The 22,820-nt window shown below is 42.3% G+C and overlaps 1 protein-coding gene and 1 pseudogene across 5 annotated transcripts in view; one reads left to right on the top strand and one right to left on the bottom strand.

Moving 5' to 3' along the window:
- Positions 1-1,613: 1,613 nt before the first annotated feature.
- Positions 1,614-3,826, bottom strand: LOC114634956 (annotated as a pseudogene).
- An 18,434-nt stretch (positions 3,827-22,260) lies between these two features.
- Positions 22,261-22,820, top strand: part of LOC114634939 (zinc finger protein 20-like) — a 9,735-nt gene continuing 9,175 nt past the window's right edge. For all 5 annotated transcript variants that reach the window (XR_003713395.1, XM_028783564.1, XM_028783563.1 and 2 more), the window contains exon 1: positions 22,261-22,351. Coding sequence is in view for 4 of the 5 variants with exons in the window: in XM_028783564.1 (XP_028639397.1) it covers positions 22,349-22,351 (3 nt within the window). In the remaining variant the exon portion in view is untranslated. The remainder of the gene's footprint in view (positions 22,352-22,820) is intronic.

The following is a 22,820-nucleotide window of genomic DNA, read 5'->3' as shown; positions in this document are numbered from 1 at the left end:
TCTCTCTCTCTCTCTCTCTCTCTCTCTCTCTCTCTTTCTCTCTCTCTCTCTTCCTTTCCTTTCCCCTGCCTCACCCATCCACCATTGCTCTCCTACTTCTGTGTTGCTGCTACCCTAGATATGCTGGTGGCCTAGACATTCAAGACGAGTCTCTTGCCTAAGCCTCTTTCTCACCATGAGAGTGCTGGGGCTATAGCTATGCATACAGCGTCCAACTATTTATGTGGTCTCCTGTATCATACATACCTTTGTTTGCTGAGCCTTCTTACCAGCCCTATTATGTCTATTCCTTTAAAACATTTACATTTACACTTGTTTATAGTATGTGTGTGTGCATGTGAACACATGCACATGTATATAGTTATGCACTGACACACCTGTGGATGTCAGAACAACTTGTAGCAACAAATTCTATCCTATAACCATACCCTAACCGTAACCCTGACCCAGACACTAACCCTTACCCTAACCCTAACCCTGACCCAGAGATCAAACTCATATCATCAGACTTGATAGCAAGCACCTTAACCTGCTAAGCCACATCTCCCTCCCTGTTCTTTTATCAACTAATTATTTTTAAAGTTTTTATTACATTGATCTATTTATTTTGTGTTTGGGAGGCCTACACATTCCACAGTTCATGAATGGAGGTCAGGGAACAACTTGAGGGAATTGGTTTTCTCTTTCACCATGTGGGTTCTGGAGACTGAGCTGTGGATTATCAAACATCATCATGCTTATCATACATCAACAGTATTCATATTTGTGAGAGAAGCCAGATGCAATTTGTAAAGAATCTCAATGTAAACGTGTCTTAGATTTGTTGTCCACTTGGGATTGAGATAACCGTTACCAGAAAACTTTTTTCCAAAATAAGGCTATTCTTAAATATTGCTAAAATAAACCAGTTGGTATCAGGCTCTCAAATTTTGGCCTAAGCTGGGCTGAACCAAGTTTCATTTTTCTCACACCCAGATTGGATCATTTCCCTACTTACTGGCAGGGTCTCCCTACAAGATATGTATATTGGATGAGTTCAAGAGGAACACTGAACCAGATTGTTTGTTAGTGGTAGACAGAATATTGAGATCCAAAGAGAAAACTCAGGACTGACCAGAGTGGATAAAGATGTTTCTTTTAATGGTTTAGAAGTCAGAGGAAAGCTGAAATCTTACATTGTGAGAGAGCAGTCTTATTAATGACTGAATCAGAAGATGAGACAGTTCACTGCCCACAGCATGTAGGCACATCGCAATGCCAGTCTCTTGGTAAAAACGCCAGTGGCACTTAAAACACAGGGTTGAACTAACTCAATTGGCTTTCAGCCATGTCTCCCTCCTTCCTCCTACATTAGCTCTTCCAAAGGCTTACACTGTCTGAATGTCTTTTGTCCCTCTCAATAATTAAATGTTAAGTATGGTATTTTAATGTGTTTTTTAGGCCTTCAGCCAGGCACTCCTGAGAATTCCAATCACACTGTTATCTGTCTGCCATCAGTGTTAGTCCCTCTCCTAATAAACTTCCTGTCCCTCAGTGTCTATCTATCTCAGTGCTTTCCTTGAGCCCTCCATGTGAGAACTTTCTCCTTTTTTGTGCCAATTTAAATAGTTTTATTATTCTATGTTACTTGTTTTGGGTCCCTGTGGAACAATGCTACACCCTCTACTTGGACTGACTAAATCCACCTCTTCAATGGTGGGACCTGAGGAAGCACCACCAGATGTAGGAGCTTCTTTACCAGGGAAGCCACCAGGCATTCCTCCAGGCATGCCACCAGCACTCTGGTACAGCTTGGTAATGATAGGCTTGCAGACTTTCTCCAGTTCTTTCTGCTGATGCTCAAACTCTTCCTTCTCTGTAGTCTGATTCTTATCCAGCCAGCTGATGATCTCATTGCATTTGTCAAGAATTTTCTCTGTCCTCATCATTGATCTTGCCTTGAAGTTTCTCATCTTCAACAGTAGCTTTCATGCTGAAGTCATAGGACTCCAGGGAGTTCTTGAAGGAACCTTATCTCTCTGCTTCTCATCCTCAGCTTTGTACTTCTTGACTTCTTGGACCATGCGCTCAATATCCTCCTTGCTCAAGGAGCCCTTGTCCTTGGTGATGGTGATCTTGTTCTCCTTTCCTGTGGTCTTATCTACAGCAGAAACACTGAGGATGCCATTGGCATCAATGTCAAAAGTAACCTCAATCTGAGGAACCCCACAGGGTGCTGGAAGTATGCCTGTGAGCTCAAACTTTCCCAGCAGGTTGTTGTCCTTGGTCATGGCCCTTTCACCTCCATACACCTTGAAGAAAAAGGCAAGAGAAGTTAAGACATCCAATTTAGAAATTACTAGCGTGGCTTAAGCTCAATTTGGGGAAGATCAGTCGCTCAGATATCCAAGGAAGGAACTAGCCAACACAGTGTTTCTGGTGGAAACTACAAATGGTTTTGGAATCCATCATCAAGAGAGAAACTCCCCTGGGTTTTCTATACAAACCACACAAAATTCTAGGACCACACCTGAATGAGTACACCTGGCTGGTTCTCAGAGTAGGTGGTGAAGCTCGGTGGGAATGGTGGTATTGCATTTGATGGGGACAGTCATGACCCTACCAGCAGTTTCAATACCATGGGAAAGAGGAGTGACATACAAGAGCAGCAAATCCTGAACATTCTCAGAATTGTCTCCAGGTAGAATGGCCGCCTGGACAGCTGCACCATAGGCAACAGCTTCATTGGGGTTAATGCTCTTATTCAGTTCTTTTCCATTGAAGAATTCTTGTAGAAGCTTCTGAATCTTGGGGATTCTGGTAGAAACACCCATCAAGACAATATCATGGATCTGTGACATGTCTAGTTTGGTATCTCGAAGGGCCTTCTCTACAGGGTCCAGTGTGCTGCGGAACAAGTCAGCATTCAATTCCTCAAATTGAGCCCAGGGAATTAGAGGTATAAAAGTCAATTCTCTCATAGAGAGAATCACTCTCAATACTGGCCTGGGTGCTGGAGGAGAGTGTGCACTTGGCCCGCTCACAAACAGTTCGAAGACACTGATAGCTCTTTTGTTCTCACTGATGTCCTTTTTGTGCTTTTGCTTAAACTCAGAAATAAAATGGTTGACCATTCGGTTGTCAAAGTCTTTTCCACTCAAGTGGGTGTCTCCAGCTGTTGATTTGACTTCAAAAATTCCATCCTCAATAGGGAGGATTGACACATCAAAAGTGCCACCTCCCAAGTCAAAAGTCAGCACATTCCTTTCAGCTCAGACCTTCTTATCTAAGCCATAAGTAATAGCAGCAGCAGTTGGTTCATTGATAATTTGAAGTACATTGAGGTCAACAATAGTTCCAGCATCTTTTGTTACCTGGAGCTGAAAGTCACTGAAGTAAACTGGCACTGTGACCACGATATTGGTAACAGACTTTCCAAGGTATGCTTCTGCAATTTCCTTCATCTTTGTCAGAACCATTGAGGACACTTTCTCTGGGTAGAAACTTTTTGTCTCCCCTTTGTATTTGACTTGGATCTTGGGCCTGCCTGTATCATTCACCACCATGAAGGGCCAGTGTTTTATATCAGACTGAACAACAGCATCATCAATGATGTCCTATGTCTATTCAGATGTTTGGCATAAAAAACTGTGTTGGTGGGGTTTATTGCAACCTGATTCTTGGCCACATCCCCAATTAATTGTTCTGTGTCAATTAAAACAACATAACTCAGCATGGTGTGGTTACCCTGGTCATTGGCAATGATTTACACCTTTCCATGCTGGAAGGCACCCACACAGAAGTAGGTGGTGCCAAGATCAATGCCAACTGCAGGTCCCTTAGACATGGTTGATTGCATGTAAGCCCAGCTGTGCTGATGACAATGAGACCACATTGACCGAATTCTCGTTCAATGAACGAGAATTTTCAATTAGGTTCCTCAGGCCCGCTATAGACAAAAACTTTGTATACCAAACTAGAGATTCTGAAATCTTAAGAAAACAAATGTATTGCTTACTTATTGGTTTGGTTCTGTGTGTGTGTGTGTGTGTGTGTGTGCGTGTGTGTGTGTTTGTGTGTATACACAGCAGGTCAGAGGTCAGAGGATACCCTGTGCATCCCAGAGATCAAATTCAGGCTTGGTGGCAAACACCATTATCACACGAAAGCTATGTCGCCAACTCCCAAACTACAAATTCTAAAATCTCACTTGCCCCAGATTCCAGCTGCTACTCTCTGGCTTTCTGCTTAGGGATTTGTTCTTCATATCTTACCATCTGGTCTTGACCCGCCTCTATAACACTCTTGCTTTCTCTCTTTGCCTCTCTTCCTCAGGATATAAAGATTAGACTTGGATTGTCCCATGTAATCCTTTCTCTCCCCTTTTCTAGTTCATTATGCCCCTGTAGCAGAGCATGCTTGATGCATACTTTGTAGAGTAAAATTAGAGGTAAAAATGGAGAGAAGTTGTGTTAAGACGTGGTTGGTGGTGGCGCACACCTCTAACCCCAGCACTCAGGAGGTGGTGGCGCATGCCTCTAACCCCAGCACTCAGGAGGCAGAGGCAAGTGAACCTCTGAGTTTGAGCTCAGCCTGGTCTACAGAACTAGTTGCAGGACAACCAGGGCTACACAGAGAAAACCTGTCTTAAAAAAAAAAAGACAAAGCTAAACAAACAAACAAAAAAATGAGCTACTGGGAATGGATGTGGAGGCAGACATTTTTCACTAAACATTCAAGAGTAAGGGAAGGAAGATTGACCATTCCGGGTCAACCTGGAATTTTTGGAAAAATTCTTTCTGAGAAACAAAAGCAACACCAAACACTTGAGACCTGTTTCAACAGCTATTTTTATGTGTATGTATGAATGTACGTCACATGTGTTGGGGAGGAGACTCTCCTGACACTAGAGTCACAGGCAGATGTGAGTTGATTGATGTGGACCAGAAAAAGAATTCAGGCCTCTGGAAGGTCAGCAAGTGTTCACCACTGAATCATCTTTACAGAACACAAGAATTTTGAATAAATACAACATATCGATAATATTGCATTTGAAATATGCATTTTATGAGACATTCTATCAAAAATTAATCTCTGTCTGGTCCTTCATACTACTGACATTCATTAGATTAAGCAGGAAGAATTTTCAAAGGACGTTCCCTATATAATACTTCTCTGGTTTTTCAGTGTTTTCAACAGCACAGGTTTTCATCTGGTGTGTGCTTGTAAGCCTGAACATCCCTTTTAATCAAATCAGAACTTCACACCATGTTTGTCCATTATCTGCTGACTGAACCAAGAGGTGTTCCTGTGTTTTCCACTGATAGTTCTCCCTATGAAGGTTCTTTTTAAAAGTGATTTTTAAATTTTTATTTTATTCAGTTTTGTCCGCATGTATGTATATGCACCATGTATATGCCTGGTACCTGCAAAGGTCAGAAGAGGGCATCAGACTCCCTGATAGTGAACTTGTGAGCCACTACATTCGTTCTAGAAAGTGAACCCAGGTCCACTACAAGACCTATAAGTGCTCTTAACCACTAAGTCCTCTCCCTAGCCCCCACCATGTGTATGCTTTAAGTGTTATCAGAGTGATAAGGATGACTTCAAAATTTCTGTATTAAGTTCACACTACAGTGTGTTCTTTCATGTCTGTGAAAGGATGAGTGCTGACTGATAGGAAGGCTTCCCAAGATCATCTATATATGAGGGGTTTCTCTGAAGTGTGACCGTCTCCATGCATTCATCGGGAAGAGGGAAATGGGGAAGAAGGGAAAGCTTTTCTACATTGTACATGTAAAGCTTCCCTCCATTTTGTGCTTTCTCACATCTTCCACACGATCTGAAACTACAGAAAGCTTTACCAAATCACATATGGTAACAGTGCCTTTTCTCTAGTGTGATTTCTTTCATGTACTCGGGTGGTTTTTTGTAGAAAAATCACTTCTGCATTTAAAAAACAATGGCTTCTCTCCATTCGTATTTTTTGAACGACCAAACCTACAGGTTATTTTCCCACATGGCTAGCACAAATTCAGTTATCTCCAATGTGATTGTATTTACTTCTGTGAAAGCTACCAAGTCAACAAAACGGTTTGCAACATTACGTACAAACACTGGGAATCACACCACTGTAATTGATTTGTAATTTTGTGAGTGATTCACAGTAAAGTGGGCTTTCCCAAACTGTCTCCATATGTAAGGCCCCTCTCTTACAGAGGGGTGTTCTTGTGTGTTAAGGCAACTTACAAACCTAAAGCCTTCCCCCCCATTTCTTGTATCCATAGGGTTTCTCTCCAGTGTGAACTCTTCTGTGACTCTGAGGAGAACTGGAACAATGAACAGTTTTAGCACAGCGATTACACACTTAGACCCCTTAACAGTGTGGGCTCTTTTCTGTGCTATGCAACGGAATAACCAAAGTGTTTTCCACATTGTTTACATGTGTGGGGCTTCTCCTCAGTATTGACTCTTGCATGTACTTGCAGGGAGGTGGGAAAACCAAACTCTTTCCCACACAGCTTACATTGTGCAGTGATGGTATTTGTGCCTTGGAAAGTACCTGAAGAACTGAAAGCTTTCCCACATTTTGCTTACATTGTTGGTATTTTTATCAGTGCAATACTTTTACAATTTTGACCAAAACTGAAGTTTTCATCACAGTTCTTATTTTATTTGATCTCTGTACAGTGTGAATACTTTCATACTTCTGAACAAATCATGGAGAGCTGGAGGTGAATCCAAATTCCTTTTCTTATACAATTTCTTTCTGTATTCCCGATCTTCATATTCTTTGTGTTCTGGGTTAGATTTAAGGCACACACCTAGAGATAAATAGCCAATGGCTAGTTTTGTACACCCATTTCTTTTTCATTTATGTACTTCCAGATAAATGTTTTAGCTCACAGTACCCTCCATAGTGAAGTTGAAGACTATTACAAACTGATGATCTTTATAGTCCCAGAATTTCTTCATTAGCTGACTGCCACAGGAAAGCAAAAACACATTACCAAGATCTTGTTTATTAATGATTCACCAATTAAAAAATGGTGATTCTTTTCTCTGTAAGAATTTTTAAACAGCCAGGCGGTGGTGGCGCACGCCTTTAATCCCAGCACTTGGGAGGCAGAGGCAGGCGGATTTCTGAGTTCGAGAGTTCAAGGCTAGCCTAGTCTACAGAGTGAGTTTCAGGACAGCCAGGGCTACACAGAGAAACCCTGTCTCGAAAAACAAAAACAAAAACAAAAACAAAAAAACAAAAAAAGAATTTTTAAACACATTTGCATTGAATGTTCTGCAACTTGATTTGAGCACAACTCAAACAAAAGAGTAATATTGATGATTGGCTGTGCTATCTCCATGTGTAGCAAACACGTCTATGTCACATTTAAATATACATTTCAGTACTCAATTCTGTGCACAGTTTTGGTAGGCAATACTAATGGTCAAAGTAATTTGAATTTTGAACTACTTTTATATCCACAAAGAGATATCTTAATATTTAATTAACAGTCATAGTCTATAAAGAAATCTCATTTTTATTTACTATATACCTTATATGCAGAGGTCATATATGTCATTATTTCAATTTTAATAACATTGTTCTTGGAACAAAATTGGTATATATAAAAGATGAACAAAATATAATCTTTTTGTTTCCACTACCAGAATATTTGGAATATTTTAAGACTGCCAATGCTGCCTGGTGGTGGTGAAACATGCTGTTTATTCCAGCACTTGAGAGGCAGAGGCAGGCAGATCTCTGCGTTCAAAGCCAGCTTGGTCTACAGAGTGAGTTCCAGAACATGCAGGGCTACACAGAGACACCCTATTTGAAACAAAATGAGGTTGCAGAAGCTGAGCGTGCTTGTAGTTTTAGAGAAAGTTTCCTGAGCTTTAACTGAGTTTTAAGCTGTATATATTTTTATCTTTTACTTCTCTGTAAAATATCCAATTGTACAACAAAATTTAAGGAACACAGCACATGGCTATCTCTCTGAACACAAATTACCTTAGTTTTCTCTGGGGATTTTCTTTTTCTTTTCTTTTTAAAAATTGTTCTCATTGGCTTTTGTTTTTTGAGAGACAAGATCTTACTACATATTCCTGGCTGTCCTGGAACTCACTATGTTGACCAGGCTAGCCTTATACCCACAAATAGGACAGCCTCTGCTTCTAAGTGCTTAGTTCATCCAATATAGCAGCCAAACAGAGGTAAGGTCACTCCTACTCTCCTGTCCTTGGGGTTGGCTCTCCTGCACCTTGGCCAAGGCATGTGTCACCATGCCTGGCTTTTCTGGGGATTTTCAATGTTTTGGTACTCCAGTTTGTTTCCTAAAATCAGACCCAGAAAACTAATTATAAATTATCACATTACAGTAAAATTATCAATGTATTTTAGCAAAATTTGTAATCCCATCTCACATATGGGATTGCCTAAATGTCTCTTTACTAATTAAAGGAATTATGACATATTTACATATAGAGGACAGGTTCCTCGAGGTTTCCTGCATCACATCTTTGTAGAGGTTCTTCTGGGATGGATTAGGCAGAGAGCCCACTCCTCCAGGATAAACTTCTCAGCGACATCCTCAAAGGTCACTGACTCCTAAAGGAGCCCACATGACTTGGATAGAATTTTGACTCCATTGCTTGAGTTCCTAGTTTTCCAAAAGGGACCTTCACTTCAGAGACCAGCAGAACAACTTTGTGTAGAATGAATGTATGTTTCTGCTAGAGCTATTGATCCAGCAAAGGTTTGTAATGGTGTAAGCACAAGAGGCCACTTTAAGATGAGCCACTGACAAATGTACAAACTTTAGATAATTTCCTTCTGGTCTTTAGTTTCTGTGAAATTCTACACAAATGGCTTTGTTCTTCGCATTATTTCCACTTATAGGATTCAATTGATGAAGCATTTCATAATTCACTTCAACTGGAAACTTCTATTTTCAACATTCTCAGGGTCTTCATCCAGTGCATATTTACACTTGTGTCAATGGAAGGCTTTTGGGTATCTCTTCTAGTTGGGGTTTCTGCCCACGCTTCATTTGTTTACTTCTGTGAATTAAATTCAGAGTCAACCCGAGCTGTTTCTAGAAACTTTTAATAGTGATATATGTTCTAATTTTTGCTAGAAAGGTCATGAGACCTTTGTCTTATATTCAGGATTATTCTTCAGTGTTGAGTTTTTTCATGTTTGTCAAAAGAATGGAATTGCCTGAAGACCTCCCATACTGCTGCATACATAGAAATTCTAGCAAGTCTGAATTCTGTGATATTGTAAAAAGAAACAGTTGTGAGCAAACCCACATACAGGCGGAAAAAGAGAGAGGTCTCCAAAGAGTTCTCCTCTGGATCTTGCAACCCCCATCCTCTACACAGACATATCTTAATGAATACATAACAGATTTTAAGACATCATTAAATGGCTTCATTTTCCAATTTACACCAACAATATACTAGCTGTTGAACTGCTATGCCGCTTTGAGTCCTTGGTTATTTCTCAAGTGCTGTTTACAGCGAGCTCACTCGCTCAGATTATAAGTAAGGGACTGCTCTTATAGATGATAGTTAACACTGACTTCCACTTGTTTGGAAACTGAACACATCCTATATAACTGAGACCACACTTAGAAGCTGTTCCTGGATATCATAGCCCACATTAATGAAATACTAAATAAGACTCACAGTTCACTATGCTGATGGAAAATATGACAGTATTCACTGGACAATATGAAAGGACGATGAAATAATTAGAGAAATGTTGTTTTAAAAAACTTTTTATTGATTCTTTGTGAATTTCACATCATGCACCCAGGTTCCACTCATCTCTTCACCCCTTCGTATCAGCCTTCCACACTTGCAACCTCTCCTGCCCAAAATAAAATAAAATAAAATAAAATAAAATAAAATAAAATAAAATAAAATCATCATCATCATCACCATCATCATGTTGTGGAAACTGTAGTATGTCACACAGTGTATCTCTCTGTCCACACATTTTTACCTACAAATGTTCGTTGCAATGAGTCATTGGTCTGGTTCAAGGCCTCTGGATTCTGCTACATTATCAATAATCCCAGAACCTCACTGGGACTCTTCTCAGATATCTGTGTCATGGAGATCCAGCAGCTTTGGATCTGCAGGACCGACTCTTTCATGAGCTCCAGCAGATCATGAACGGGGTAGATATTGGGGTAGGCCAACTCAAAACCCTGGATGTAGGCCCAGGAGGTAGCACAGTTGGTCAGCCCTCCAGCTCTCCTTCACCAGCATCAAGGTAAGCTCTCCAACAGTGCTGTGGCTAGCTCAGCCAATGCAGCAAGGGGCAGGCTCAGCTCTCCTACTCTCGTGTCCTTGGGGCTGGCTCTCCTGCACCTTGGCCACCAGGTCAGCTCTACTGTGCTGCCCAGGTAAGGTACAGGACCCATTCTCCTGAATGCTGCAGCTGGTGAGCAGCAGGGACAGCTGTCCCTCTTTCATGACCCTGGGGTCAGCTCCTGCCACCTGCCACAAGTGATGATGGGTAGAGGTTGGAAACCTGGTTTTTAATATAGGACAGGAATCATACAAAATTCATATCCTAATTTTTTTTTTTTTTTTTTGGTTTTTCGAGACAGGGTTTCTCTGTATAGCCCGGGCTGTCCTGGAACTCACTCTGTAGACCAGGCTGGCCTCGAACTCAGAATCCGCCTGCCTCTGCCTCCCGAGTGCTGGGATTAAAGGCGTGCGCCACCACCGCCCGGCGGTCATATCCTAATTTTAAATCATCTTTGGGGACGAACGTGAGCTCATGCTATGCCAATCTCATGCCTTTAGTCAAGATGGTGGTGAAGCTTTATGGCTTCCATCTTCCCCAATCCTAGAAAACATGGTGAAAGCCACATGTTGTTTATATCCCAGAATGGAACTGTGCTGCATGATTTCTTCAAAATTATCTAAGCACAGACTTGCAATTACCAACTTCAAGCTACAAGTTTAAAGTTAATCTTTTGTTGCAGATACTAGAGTTTTAACCACATCTAATAACTTATAAGCCAGAAACCTCTTTAATTTTTGATTCTAGACATAAACTTTAAGTCTTACAATTGTGTGGTTTACTCACACGTCCCAAGGAGACCCACTGACATCAAACATATTTCTAAGCTTAAAGCTCTTTCACTGTTTATGCACAGCCCAGGACACTTTTATCCCCAGAAATAAGTGAGGGAAACCAGAAAAGATTTCAATCTGGGACCTCCACATTGTTGTGAAATAAAATGTCACAAGGGGGTACCTGGTGGTCCCATGCCACGGTGTGCCCCTGGGTAATTATGCCATGCAACAGATTTGGTATAAAGGGGGTTAATTGGGAGAAGGAGAGAGGAGTGAGGACCTGGGAAAAGGTTGAGGCCGATGAGTGGACATGGAGACAGGCAAACAGATGGGAGTAGAGGAGCAGTGTGGTGGTGGTGGTGGTGGTGGTGGTGGTGGTGGTGGTGGTAATCTCAGGTGATGATATAACAGTTGCTAGGTCCCTGGGAGGAGCCTAGTGGAACTGCCTGTAAACTAACACGTGTACCCTAACTTCCTTTCCTTCCAGTATGCAAAGCTCCCTCTTCTACAGGCTCAATAGAGGACAAACCTACAACATAACCAATTGAAATCTTTAACCTGTGGTGTCTTTTTGTGATGTTACCTCTGATATTAGCTGTGAGGTATTTGCAGAACACCAGTTAGTTTTAAAACACAAACTAGGTATTCCACAACTCAATTCTTTTTTTTTTAAAGATTTATTTATTTATTATATGTAAGTACACTGTAGCTGTCTTCAGACACCCGTATGAGGGCATCAGATCTCATTGTAGATAGTTGTGAGCCACCATGTGGTTGCTGGGATTTGAACTCATGACCTCTAGAAGAGTAGTCAGTGCTCTTAACTGCTGAGCCATCTCACCAGCCCTCCACAACTCAATTCTAACACAACCCAGATTTAACACAGTCCCCAGATAACTGGGGATTGGTTCCATCACACTATTACCACTACAGTCCAAAGATGCTTTTCTATATCTAAACATGAGCTCCCCTGTCTCGAGGTACAGATGAATGATGTCCTGGGCCAGAAAATGGCTTGGCATAAACACAATTGCTACGAAGGCTAACAACCTAAGTTCAGCTCCTGGGACCCACATGGTGATAAGAGAACTGACTCCCAAGGTTGTCCTCTGATCTTTCACATGTCATTCTTAAGCCCCTCCCCCTCAAGACAATTACAATGTAATTATAAACTTGAAAAGGTTTATTTTTTAAAAAATTTATGTGGATGTGTGCTTGCATGCATTTTTGTGTACCACACGTGTGTAAATGCCTGATGCAGCCAGTGGGAATCTGGTGCCCTGGAACTGGAGTTACAAGCAGTTGTAAGCCACCATGGATGATGCTAGGAACCAAACCCAGATCTTCTTTTAAAAGATGCTTTTAACAGCCAAGTCATCTATCCAGCTCCAGTTAAAAACATTTAAAGATGGTATCCTCAATAACCTCATTAGGATATGCTCTTTTTTTTTTTTTGGTCTGGAAGAGGTATACAATATCTAAAATACTTCTTCCACATGTTTTGGTACTGTATCTGCAGAAATTGAGACAAGCATCACATATTATTATTTGTAGTTATATTACCCAGATAAATTCTCAAAATCATAAATCAAAATAATCTTAAAACTCTGAGAGTTGGAAATTTAGCTAAGTATTGATTGATGTTGGTCATAGGTGCTGCAGTAGAGAGAGAAGCTCACCAAGATGCTACGCCTTCATTTTCCAAAGGAGCAGAGTGGTTCGAGCTTCTTGGAAAAGACTGACATGCAGCTAGCTTACTCTAGTTACTTTATTCAAACATTATACAAGGTTAATTGGTGTTAGGAAGGGTTCCAGATACCAAAGTTACCTTCCTACACAAATCTCAGTCCCTTTTGACCATAGCTAGTCATACTCGAAAGTAAAAACTTCAGGATTGCCAGGAGTGGCTTAGGATCAAGGTTGGTGCTGCTGCAAGCTCTCCATAGTGCAGATTCTCTAGAGAGACAGCATTTCTTCACGGTTCAAACAGTCTCAAAACAACTTCTCAGCTTCTACTAATTAACCCAAACATAGCATAAGCTTTGTTAAAACATTTCAGTTAAAGCCAGACACAAAGGCTTTACAATACATATCACTGAAAGCCAGATATAGACTTTACTATACATTGTATTTAAAGCCAGACATAGAGGGAAATGTATGCCCAAGAAACCCTTTATCCCCAATTTACATTAGGTGATGTTTTTTCATCATAGTGGTAGTAACCCTAACTAGGTCAGGTGCCAAATGAGAACTGTCCAGGAAACAGCCCCACGACAAGCAGAGCTGCAGCCACAGAAATGCCAGCATCTCCAAGTATATCTGCACACTACTCTTACTCTCTCCAGTGCTATGCAGCTTCTCTGGCTGGTCAACATTCCTGTAGCAGTTCTGAACAGCGGGAGGCCACACTCAGGGAAGGACAACTGTCCTGGAAGCACCCAGGGAACGACATTGCCCAAACTCTTCACAGGCTCCAAATGGGCTTTAGTGTGAAATCACTGACTTCAGGGCTCTGCTTCCCACTGCAAATTGTTTGCCTACTTCATGCCAAAACTGGGTCAAATGAAGACAAGATATTCAATTTCATTCTTTCAATATGAGACCAGGAGAGTCCTGGCTCCCCTGTTCTCTCTCTTTCTCTCTCTCTTTCTCTCTCTCTTTCTCTCTCTCTCTGTGTGTGTCTGTGTGTGTGTGTCTGTGTGTGTGTACAAACGAGCCATGGAGGGAGGAGGAGGACATCGAATATGCCACTTCATACTTTATTCCCTTGATACAGGTTTTCTTCTTGAACTTGGAGCTCACTTTTTTTTTTTCAGTTAGATTGGAAAACCAGCAAGCCACAGAGATTCTCCTCTCTCCAAGCCCATAAGTTCTGTGGCTATAGACCTGCGTGGATAGCAGGGGTTCTTTTGTTATTATTTTTAGATTTATTTGTTATATTTCATGTGTATGAGTGTTTTGCCTGCGTGTATTTATGCCCACCTTCTGCATGCCTGGTGCCCATATTGATTAGGAGAGAGTGTTGATTCCCTGGAACTGGAACTATAGATTGTTGTAAGCCTCCAAGTGGGTGCTGGAAACCAAATCTAGGTCCTCTGTAAGAGCAAAAAATGTTCTTAATTGCTGAGTCATCTCTCTGCTTCCCTGACTTCTTTTTTTTTTAAAAATGTGTGTTTGCTATTGATATTCGAACTTATACATTAATGCTGGGGTTGGGCAGCACTACTTCTCTATCTCTCTCTAGGATACAGTGGCTGGGGATGTAGGATGTTGGTGATTGGGGTCATGCTGATAGCAGGCATGTCTGGTGACAGCAAAGAAATTGTGATGAGCAAAGACTTAGGCAAATTTGTAAACCTTCCTAATTAGTGATTAGCACCCAGCACCAGTGGCTCAGGATTTATTTAAGTCTCTCTACTTTTTCCTTTTCATATAAGCCATACAGTGTACATTGTCCAGAGGAAACAGACACAAATCACTCAGAGAGTGGTGCTGCTCTGTCTAAGGGCATATCCCAAGAATCTTTCTCTTTAAAAGCAACCAGATAGCTAGGTGGTGGTGGCTCATGCCTTTAATCCCAGCACCTTGGAGGCAGAGGCAGGTGGATCTCTGAGTTAGAGGCTAGCCTAATCTAGAGAGGGAATTTCAGGATAGCCAGAACTACACAGAGAAACCCCATCTCAAAAATATCAGAGCGAGAGTGAGAGCGAGTGAGAGAGAGAGAGACAGAGACAGAGACAGAGAGACAGAGAGAAACAGAGAGAGACAGAGACAGAGAGCAGGAAAAGCCATGTTGAGCTTCGCAGAGTCTTCTGCTGTCAAGTGCTAAAACAGGATTCATTATAAATAGTGAGCCATTTTAGACTTACTAAGAGAAGAATTGCTTCCCTGAGCCACTGGCATGGGGAAGCAATTCCTCATCTCATCCTGTATACTAGGGAAGTGGCTGTGGATTGTGATCTCATCTGCCACATCCCTGCTGCCAGATAATGGAGGCAGAGACATTATCTTTTTCTGTCCTAACAATTCTGTGCATGTAACCTCTGTAGATTTTATTTTACTTTATTATTTCAGAAGGACTATGGAGGGAAATGGAAGGCTTCTACACCTTGGATAGTTTGGCAAACTTTACTCATGCTTCAGGAATCAAACAAAACAAAACAAAACAAAACAGGAGCAATCAGTAGGTGTTGAAGATGCTCTGCACTGTCTGGAGGGAGTTTACTGGTTTCTTGGTTTTTGTTTTCTGCTGCAATGGGCTGGAAGGACCCGTTTCTCTGTGTAGCCATATATCTCCATGTATCATAAGACATTTCTTACAGCAGATATCCTACAATCTATTGTTTGTCTATCTCCTACCTATGAGGTATGGCCTTGTGAGTTTGCTTATTGAAAAGGAGAGCCAAAACCAGAAGTTTAAAAAAAAAAAGGTGAGTCTGGGCATAGTGTGGTATGCCTTTAATATCAGCACATGGGAGGCAAAGGCAAGTGGACGTTTGAGTTGAAGGCCAGCCTGATCTACAGAGAGAGTTCCAGGACAGCTAGTGCTATACAGAAAAACCTCTGTGTGTTTATGAGGGTGGGAGGTAACAGGAGATGACAAATGGGGTGAAAACTGGGAGGGGTAAAGAGATAATTTGGCAATTAAAAGTGATTGCTGTTCTTGCAGAGGTCCCAAGTTTAGCTTCCAGCATCCACAAAGGGCAGTTCAGAATTGCCCGTAATTCCAGCTTAGAGGGTAAAAGCAATTGGCACGGAACCTGGTGACTTAAGTTTGATCCCTAGCATTCACATGAAGGTAGAAGGAGAGAGCCAACATCTGACCTTTATATATATGCTTGTAGCATGCAGAAGCACAATCAGGTATCATGCACAAAACCAAAACAATAATAATAAAATAAAAATTTAAGGAGAAAAGTCAAATTGGGATGGGAAATTTACCTGAGTCATAGAATTATCAACCCCCCTTTTTATATTAAGAATTTTTATTTATTTTATGTGTATAAGTACATTGTAGTTGTCTTCAGACACACCAGAAGAGAGCATCAGAGCCCATTACAGATAGTTGTAAGCCACCATGTGGTTGCTGGGAATTGAACTCAGGACTTCTGGAGGAGCAGCCAGTGCTCTTAACTGCTGAGCTATCTCCAGCCTGAATTATGGACTCCTGTTCTATGCTTGAGAACAGTTAATTTAATTTATAATCTGTAGCTGGTAAGGGACTCTGGGAAGGTGAGAATCTTCAAATAATGTTGTAAAGGGATAAAAAGGAAAACAGAATAGGAAGATTAAATGGGGCAAGGAAGGCAAAGAGATGGATGGACTATGGAAAGGGAAAGCTAACACTGAAGGCCCTTTGAAAAGCCACATTACACAACAGAAACTCCTTATAATATATCTTAGTTAGGGCTTTACTGCTGTAAACAGACACCACGACCAAGGCAACTCTTATAAGGACATTTAATTGGGGCTGGCTTACAGGTTCAGAGGTTTAGTCCATTATCATCAAGATGGGAACATATCGGCATCCAGGCAGGCATGGCACAGGAGGAGCTGAGAGTTCCACAGCTTCATCTGAAGGCAGCTAGCAGAATACTGGCTTCCAGGCAGCTTGGATGAGGGTCTTAAATCCCACACCCCACAGTGACACACCCACTCCAACAGGGCCACACCTTCTAATAGTGACACTCCCTGGGCCGAGCATATATAAATCATCACATAATAGATACATATATAAGAAGAATCTAAATGGAGTTAGCACATAAAAGATAATACTTCAAACTGACATCATAGGCTACCAAATAAAACCCATAGGACCAAGAATGAGTTACATCTTCTTAAGCCATTGGACAAAGGTGACACATAAACCCTGTTGGGATATGGTCTAAGAATAACATCAGTTCTGAGTGCTTGTGAGAAAAATCCAAGAAAACAAACAAGGACTTCCAGTCTGGGCCCAAGCATAGAGCAGATCTCAGGTGGCAGCTCTGTACCCAACCTCACAAAATCCAGAGGAAGAGGGCCTCCCAGGAGCTTTAACTCGGGCAGTATCTCAGGTAAAAATGAATCACCCGTGATGTCTGCTGTTAGAAGTTCTAGTCCAGATGCTGGCCTCCAAACTTATACTACTCAGACCTTCGACGGGCCACTGACGAGAACATCAAACAGCCAGAGACTGACATCACTAATTTGAAGAAATCCCTCGTTTCGCTGTCTGAAGAGACCTCCAAAAATCGCAAAGATCCTTATTGGACTTGATTTACTCTATTACAGTAGAAAAGACTGTGTACAGCTCTTGACTATGTACAGCCCTTAAAGAAGAATGTTGCCTTTACATAGACAAGACAGGGATGGTTAAAGAGAGCATGAAAAAGGTCAGAGAAGGCCCTGAGAAAAGTCAGAGAGAGAAAGAAAAAGATGAATGCTGGTACAAGAATTGGTTTTCACTCTCTCCATGGTTGTCAACCCTACTTCCTACAATTTTGGGACCATTAATTGGGTTATTTTTGCTTATTTCTTCTGGTCCCTGGGCCTCAAATAGGTTGACTAACTCTGTGAAACAACAGATAAATAATTTGGTAGCAAAACCTATTCAGATACATTATCATAAGTTAGCTATGGAGGACCACAAGACTCAAGATGAGGTTGTTACTCTATCCAGGGTGTTTCCAAAACCCTTCTCCACCCAACCTAAAAGAGGGGACTTCCACCCCTAGATCAAGTAGAGAGAGGCCACCCAGAACACCCTCTGACTGGTGATCCGAATTCTTGCTTAGGCTTCGAGGCTAAGCACTGCAAGGGAATATAAATAAAAGATAAAAATATCTCTCTGGGTTCCCTGAGGGACAAGCCTGACTGCATAGGGGTTGATGTCAAAAGTATCCCCTCTCCAGAAAAAAGACATTGGGATGGGTATGGCCCTCATGCCTCACTGGACAACGACAGGGGGACCAGAGCCATTACAAGATCCTCTTCAATTACTGGAGGTCAGGCCTCTATCCCCGCCTTCGCAAGATTAGAATCAACACAGCCCTTCTATACTTAGAGAAGGGAGGAGATGTCAGGGGCAGCCCTGCTTATACACTGAAGGCCTAAAATCATCCATAGGCCTAAAATCAGCAATAGGCCTGTCATACATGTGTATTAACACCAAGTCTTGGGTCTCTGTGAAAAACATTGAAACAGATGGCTATAAGCTAATGTAAACAGGCAGCTTTTGTGGAAATTTACCAGCCTGAGTAGTGACAGACCTTGTAAATAGGTAGCCTTGGTGGATAATACCAACTTAGATAAGGACAAGTGAATCATAGGCAGAGTCATAGTGACCTGTCCCCTGAATCTTCACCCAGCCATACCCAGTTCTGAAAGATATCTGTATTCCCTCTGAACACCCATGCTCCAGTGTCATCCCCTTCCCCATGTCCTGCCTTTTTGTGTTTATAACCCCTGTGTGAATGAGAAAAAAATTACGATTTGAAAAAAATAAATACATTATAAAAAAAAAAAAAGAAAACAAGAGAAGAGTCTTGTGACCTCAGTTTCTTCAGAAATACAAAACTGCTCTTGGAGTACATTTTCATGCTCCCTCCAGGTGTAGCAGATAGGAGTGAGTTTACTTCAGATGATTAATTATAACTGGCTACTGTTACTTGTTTATATGCTTCTATGGAAGAACATGGTTTTTGCCATGTGCAAGTTGTTCTTGTGATTGTATACAGCTTGAACTCAGCATAACTTTTCTCACGTGACCGTTCTTAAGACTCAGAGTATAAATTATTTGATGCTCTGAATAGAGTTGGCTACTCCATGAGACTTTAGTCCACTTCACTTTTATGCTCCATTCTCCCAGAATCTGTCTGCTCCTTGCCAGTAGGTCCAGGTGAGAGGAAAGCAGTCCGGGTCTCTCTGGGGCTGAGCAGGATGGTGTCGATGGCCCAAAAGAAACACACCAGGCCAGGAGTCTTGTCAAAGTAGGAACTCAACTTTATTGTATCACTCTCTCACTTATATAGACTCAGAGCATAGGGAGGGGGATTTTTGGTGGGGTGAGATGACATAGGAGGTAGGTAAGGGTGACAGAGGGTATGAGGTGACTGACAGGGCCAATAGCAAAGCTCTACATAGGCAGAGCAGAGGTAGGGCCAAACAGATGTTGCTGAGTCACCCTGATATGGAAATGACTGAAATAGGTCTCAACACAAGCCAGGCTTAGGCTCTCCTACAAGGCCGCAGAAGCTTGAGCCAGGCTCAAAGGCTCAAAACAGGGCCAAAGTGGGGCCCAACAAGATCCCACCACATTTAGAGCATAAACAGACCCCTAAACAGCACACAGCCTATTGTCAATGCTATTGGTTACCTTCCACAAACTGATGATAAGACCTTTTTGCTGAGTACACCGTATGCTTATGTCAAAGAACACAGAGAAATCAAGCTGTCACTCAAGTAGAAGTTTCATTCTCACTTACTAGTGTTCATAGAGCTGGAAGATGCTACCAAGGATAAAAGCAATCCTTCACCTCACCCAGCTATGCACCCTTTGAGCCACAGTAGTGACCTGCCTACAAAATATGTCAACAGTAGCATGAATGTTATAGGAGAAATCAACCTCTTTTGGGTTGGATTCAAGGCATGTTACATGAGATGGAACTCATCCCTGACACCATCAATGAGGCCAAGAACCTGATACTAGATGAGTCATGGGCCCTAGGAGAAAACCTACCATTATTCTGATAAACAAATATAGCATAAGGCATATTGCTATACTTATAGGTCAGCTATACTCATAACTCAATCCTAATCAGAGAAGATGGTAAATAACATAGAGACCCAGAATTAGACAGCATGCAGAGAATGAGAGGCTTGGACACGTCAGCCTTAAATGGAATGGTTTCGTCACACCCCACCCTACAGATTGTGGTGGTTTGAATAAGATACCCCAGATATTAGAATACTTGGTCTCCAGCTCATGAGACTGTTTAGGAAGAATTGGGAGGTGTGGCCTTGTTGGATGAGATATGACACTGGAAGCAGGCCTTGAATTTCAAAAGACTCACACCATTCCTTGTAACTGTCAGCCTCAGCGCCATCTTTCTTGAAACTCCTGAGCCATGGGAATGAAGTGGAGGAAAAAGAGAACGTGGAGGCTGAAGCACAAGAGAAGAAAGACCAGGCAGTGTCCAAGTAAATTAGTTTGTGTATCCACAAAGGCTGAGGGATGCTGAAGGCTGAGACCCTGGGACAAGTTGTTAAACTGTATGGTACTGTTGGTAATAAGTCTTACTGGAACTGGGACATTCATTACCTTCTACTGACAGTGACCACCTAGGAGACTGCATGCCTTACAACTGAAATGATTCATACTAGCCCTCTACCCTGGACTACACTTGTGCACTAAATTATCTTTCTTACTGTCTTAGCTGAAGAATCAAAGAAGGGAAAGGAAACTAATTAAGGCAGAGATCTGTGTAGAAGAGGCAGTGGAATGATTCTAAGACCAGAGGTGGTGGATGACTTCAAGGAAACAGTGTTTTCCCAATAGAACAGGGCTGATGCACATAAGAACTCAGAGAAACTGTGACAGCACGTGCAAGACCTGTGTAAGTTCAATAAAGTTAGACAAAAATCCCAGCACAGGGAAGGGGAAGTGGTCACAAAGTCCCACTCCTACCCAAGATGCTGTTTACAATTAATAGTTGCTGGAAGAGAGAAAGTGCTTTTCCTTAATGGCGTGACATGGGGACACCAACCACACTCCAAAAGAGGCTCCATAAGTGGGAGCAGCTGGCCAACACAAAGCAGCCTGTATAGTTTGTTGTTGCTTGTTTGATGAGATGATGAGAGAGTTGGAAGACTCGCTTTTGAGGGAGGAGGTTGATTATTTTCATTTTATTATTTTGTGTGCAGGTGTATTTTGCCTGCATGTATGGTCTGTGCACCAACTGTGTGCTTGGTGCCCTTGGAGGCTAAAAGAGGGTATCAGGCAGGCATCAGATCCCCCGGAATTAGAGTTACAGACAATTGTGAACCACCACGAGGTTCTGGAAAGCAAACCTGAGTACCCCAAAAGAACTTTAAATGAGCCATCTCCCTAGCCCCAAACCTTTAATATTTATCAATCTGGGACCATCAAACTATCTTGTGTGGTGATATTGAACCATGAGCTATAAATAAATGTACCCAAAAGGAAAGATAAAAGTAGAAAGTTTATTAAATACATTGTTTAACAGCCACAGCCAATTTGATGAATACAGCTCACATAAAATGACTGAGAGGTGGTAGGGATCTCTTATAGCAATTAAGGAGGAGATTATTTCATCTCATCTTATGGGTAACTGTGTGGGTCTCTATCTGAGGTGCCAGAAAGACTTCTTAATATATTAATATTAACATATTAATATTAAGTGGTAAGCTTTTTATGCCCACCTGTCTCTGTTGAAACTGCCCATTTGGCCAGCTGCCGTTAGATCACTGAAAGCGAGGCTCTGGATGTTTGGATTAATGTATCACAAGCCACTGGGTCAGGCTCCAAGCAGAGAGGAGCCCATTGCCAAAGTGTAAGAATTTTTCATTTTCTTTTTGGAATTTTTGTTTCTACAAATCTCAATTTCTCTGTCTTGAATAATTGCATTCTTTTATTCATATTTATTGTCTGAAAATAGGTTGGGACATTATTTCTAAGAAAGCCTTGAGTATTCCCTGCCTCATTCGCCATTTCTGAAAAGTGATAGTATAAGGCCCTCCCTCTTACCCCAGGGATTTCTGGCCTGCCTTAGGCAGTCTTCTCTGAGGACATGAGTGGTCACCAGAAACAATCTAAAATTCTCTAAGGTCACCGACAATGGCAGTTTGAGGGAAAAGCGGCAGGAACTGCCCACTGAGTACCTCCAAAGCCAGGACAACCCGCGCTTTAAATGCATCTGGGGAAAAATTTTGGTGGGACCAGGTGCTCTCCATAGTAGGAACGAGGGCCAACTCTGAAGACTTATGCATGACTTTCACCTGAGAGGAAGGAGATGCTTCTACTGTCACTCAGGATTCAGAAGGAAGGCCCACGAATTGTTGGCCAATCAGGGAGAACGTTTGGTGGCTGTGTGAACTGTCCAATGAGGAGTTTCGGTCTTCGGTGACGTAGACTGCATAACATTTAGGGTGCCATTGTATCCCCGCCATATTGTCGTCCTGTGTCTTTGGCTGAGGTCCCTAGGTCTCTCTCCTTGGTATCTGTGTACCTTCTACTGACTGCAGGAGTCGCAGGAGGTCAACTGGACTGGAAATGGTGCGTGCGCAGGCTGTGGGGAGGCGGCTGCTGGAAGCGGAGGCGGCAGTGGGGCCGCGGCCTTCCAGGGCTGCTGAGTCTGCGTCTCATCTGGCTCCGCTGGGCCGCGCTGCCCGGGTCCCTCTGGGTGGAGCTGGGCCAGCAGGCAGAGCTGCACTGGCAGGCAGAGCTGCGCTCCTGTCCTTTGCTCAGAGCTCAGTGCTGCGGAGTCTCGGGTCAGCTGGGCGCGTGCAGCCCGCGTCTCTGCAGTCTGGGCGGTGTAGGCGGAGAGTCGTGGGGGAACCGTGGGTTTGGGGGAAAAGCCGCGAGTTGAGATGATTCCGGGTTCTACGCACGTTGTCCAAAAAAAAAAAAAAAATGAGGATACGTTTATGTCTTCACAGTGCCCCAATTTACTTAATAGCCAGTCATTTTACGGTTTGATGAGTACACCTGGTTATCCTTGCGAGCTGGCCATTGGCAACCACGA

Source organism: Grammomys surdaster, unplaced genomic scaffold (assembly GCF_004785775.1).
Source record: "Grammomys surdaster isolate TR1022 unplaced genomic scaffold, NIH_TR_1.0 1149, whole genome shotgun sequence".
Classification (NCBI taxonomy): Eukaryota; Metazoa; Chordata; class Mammalia; order Rodentia; family Muridae; genus Grammomys; species Grammomys surdaster.
This window is presented reverse-complemented; position numbering and strand designations above follow the sequence as displayed.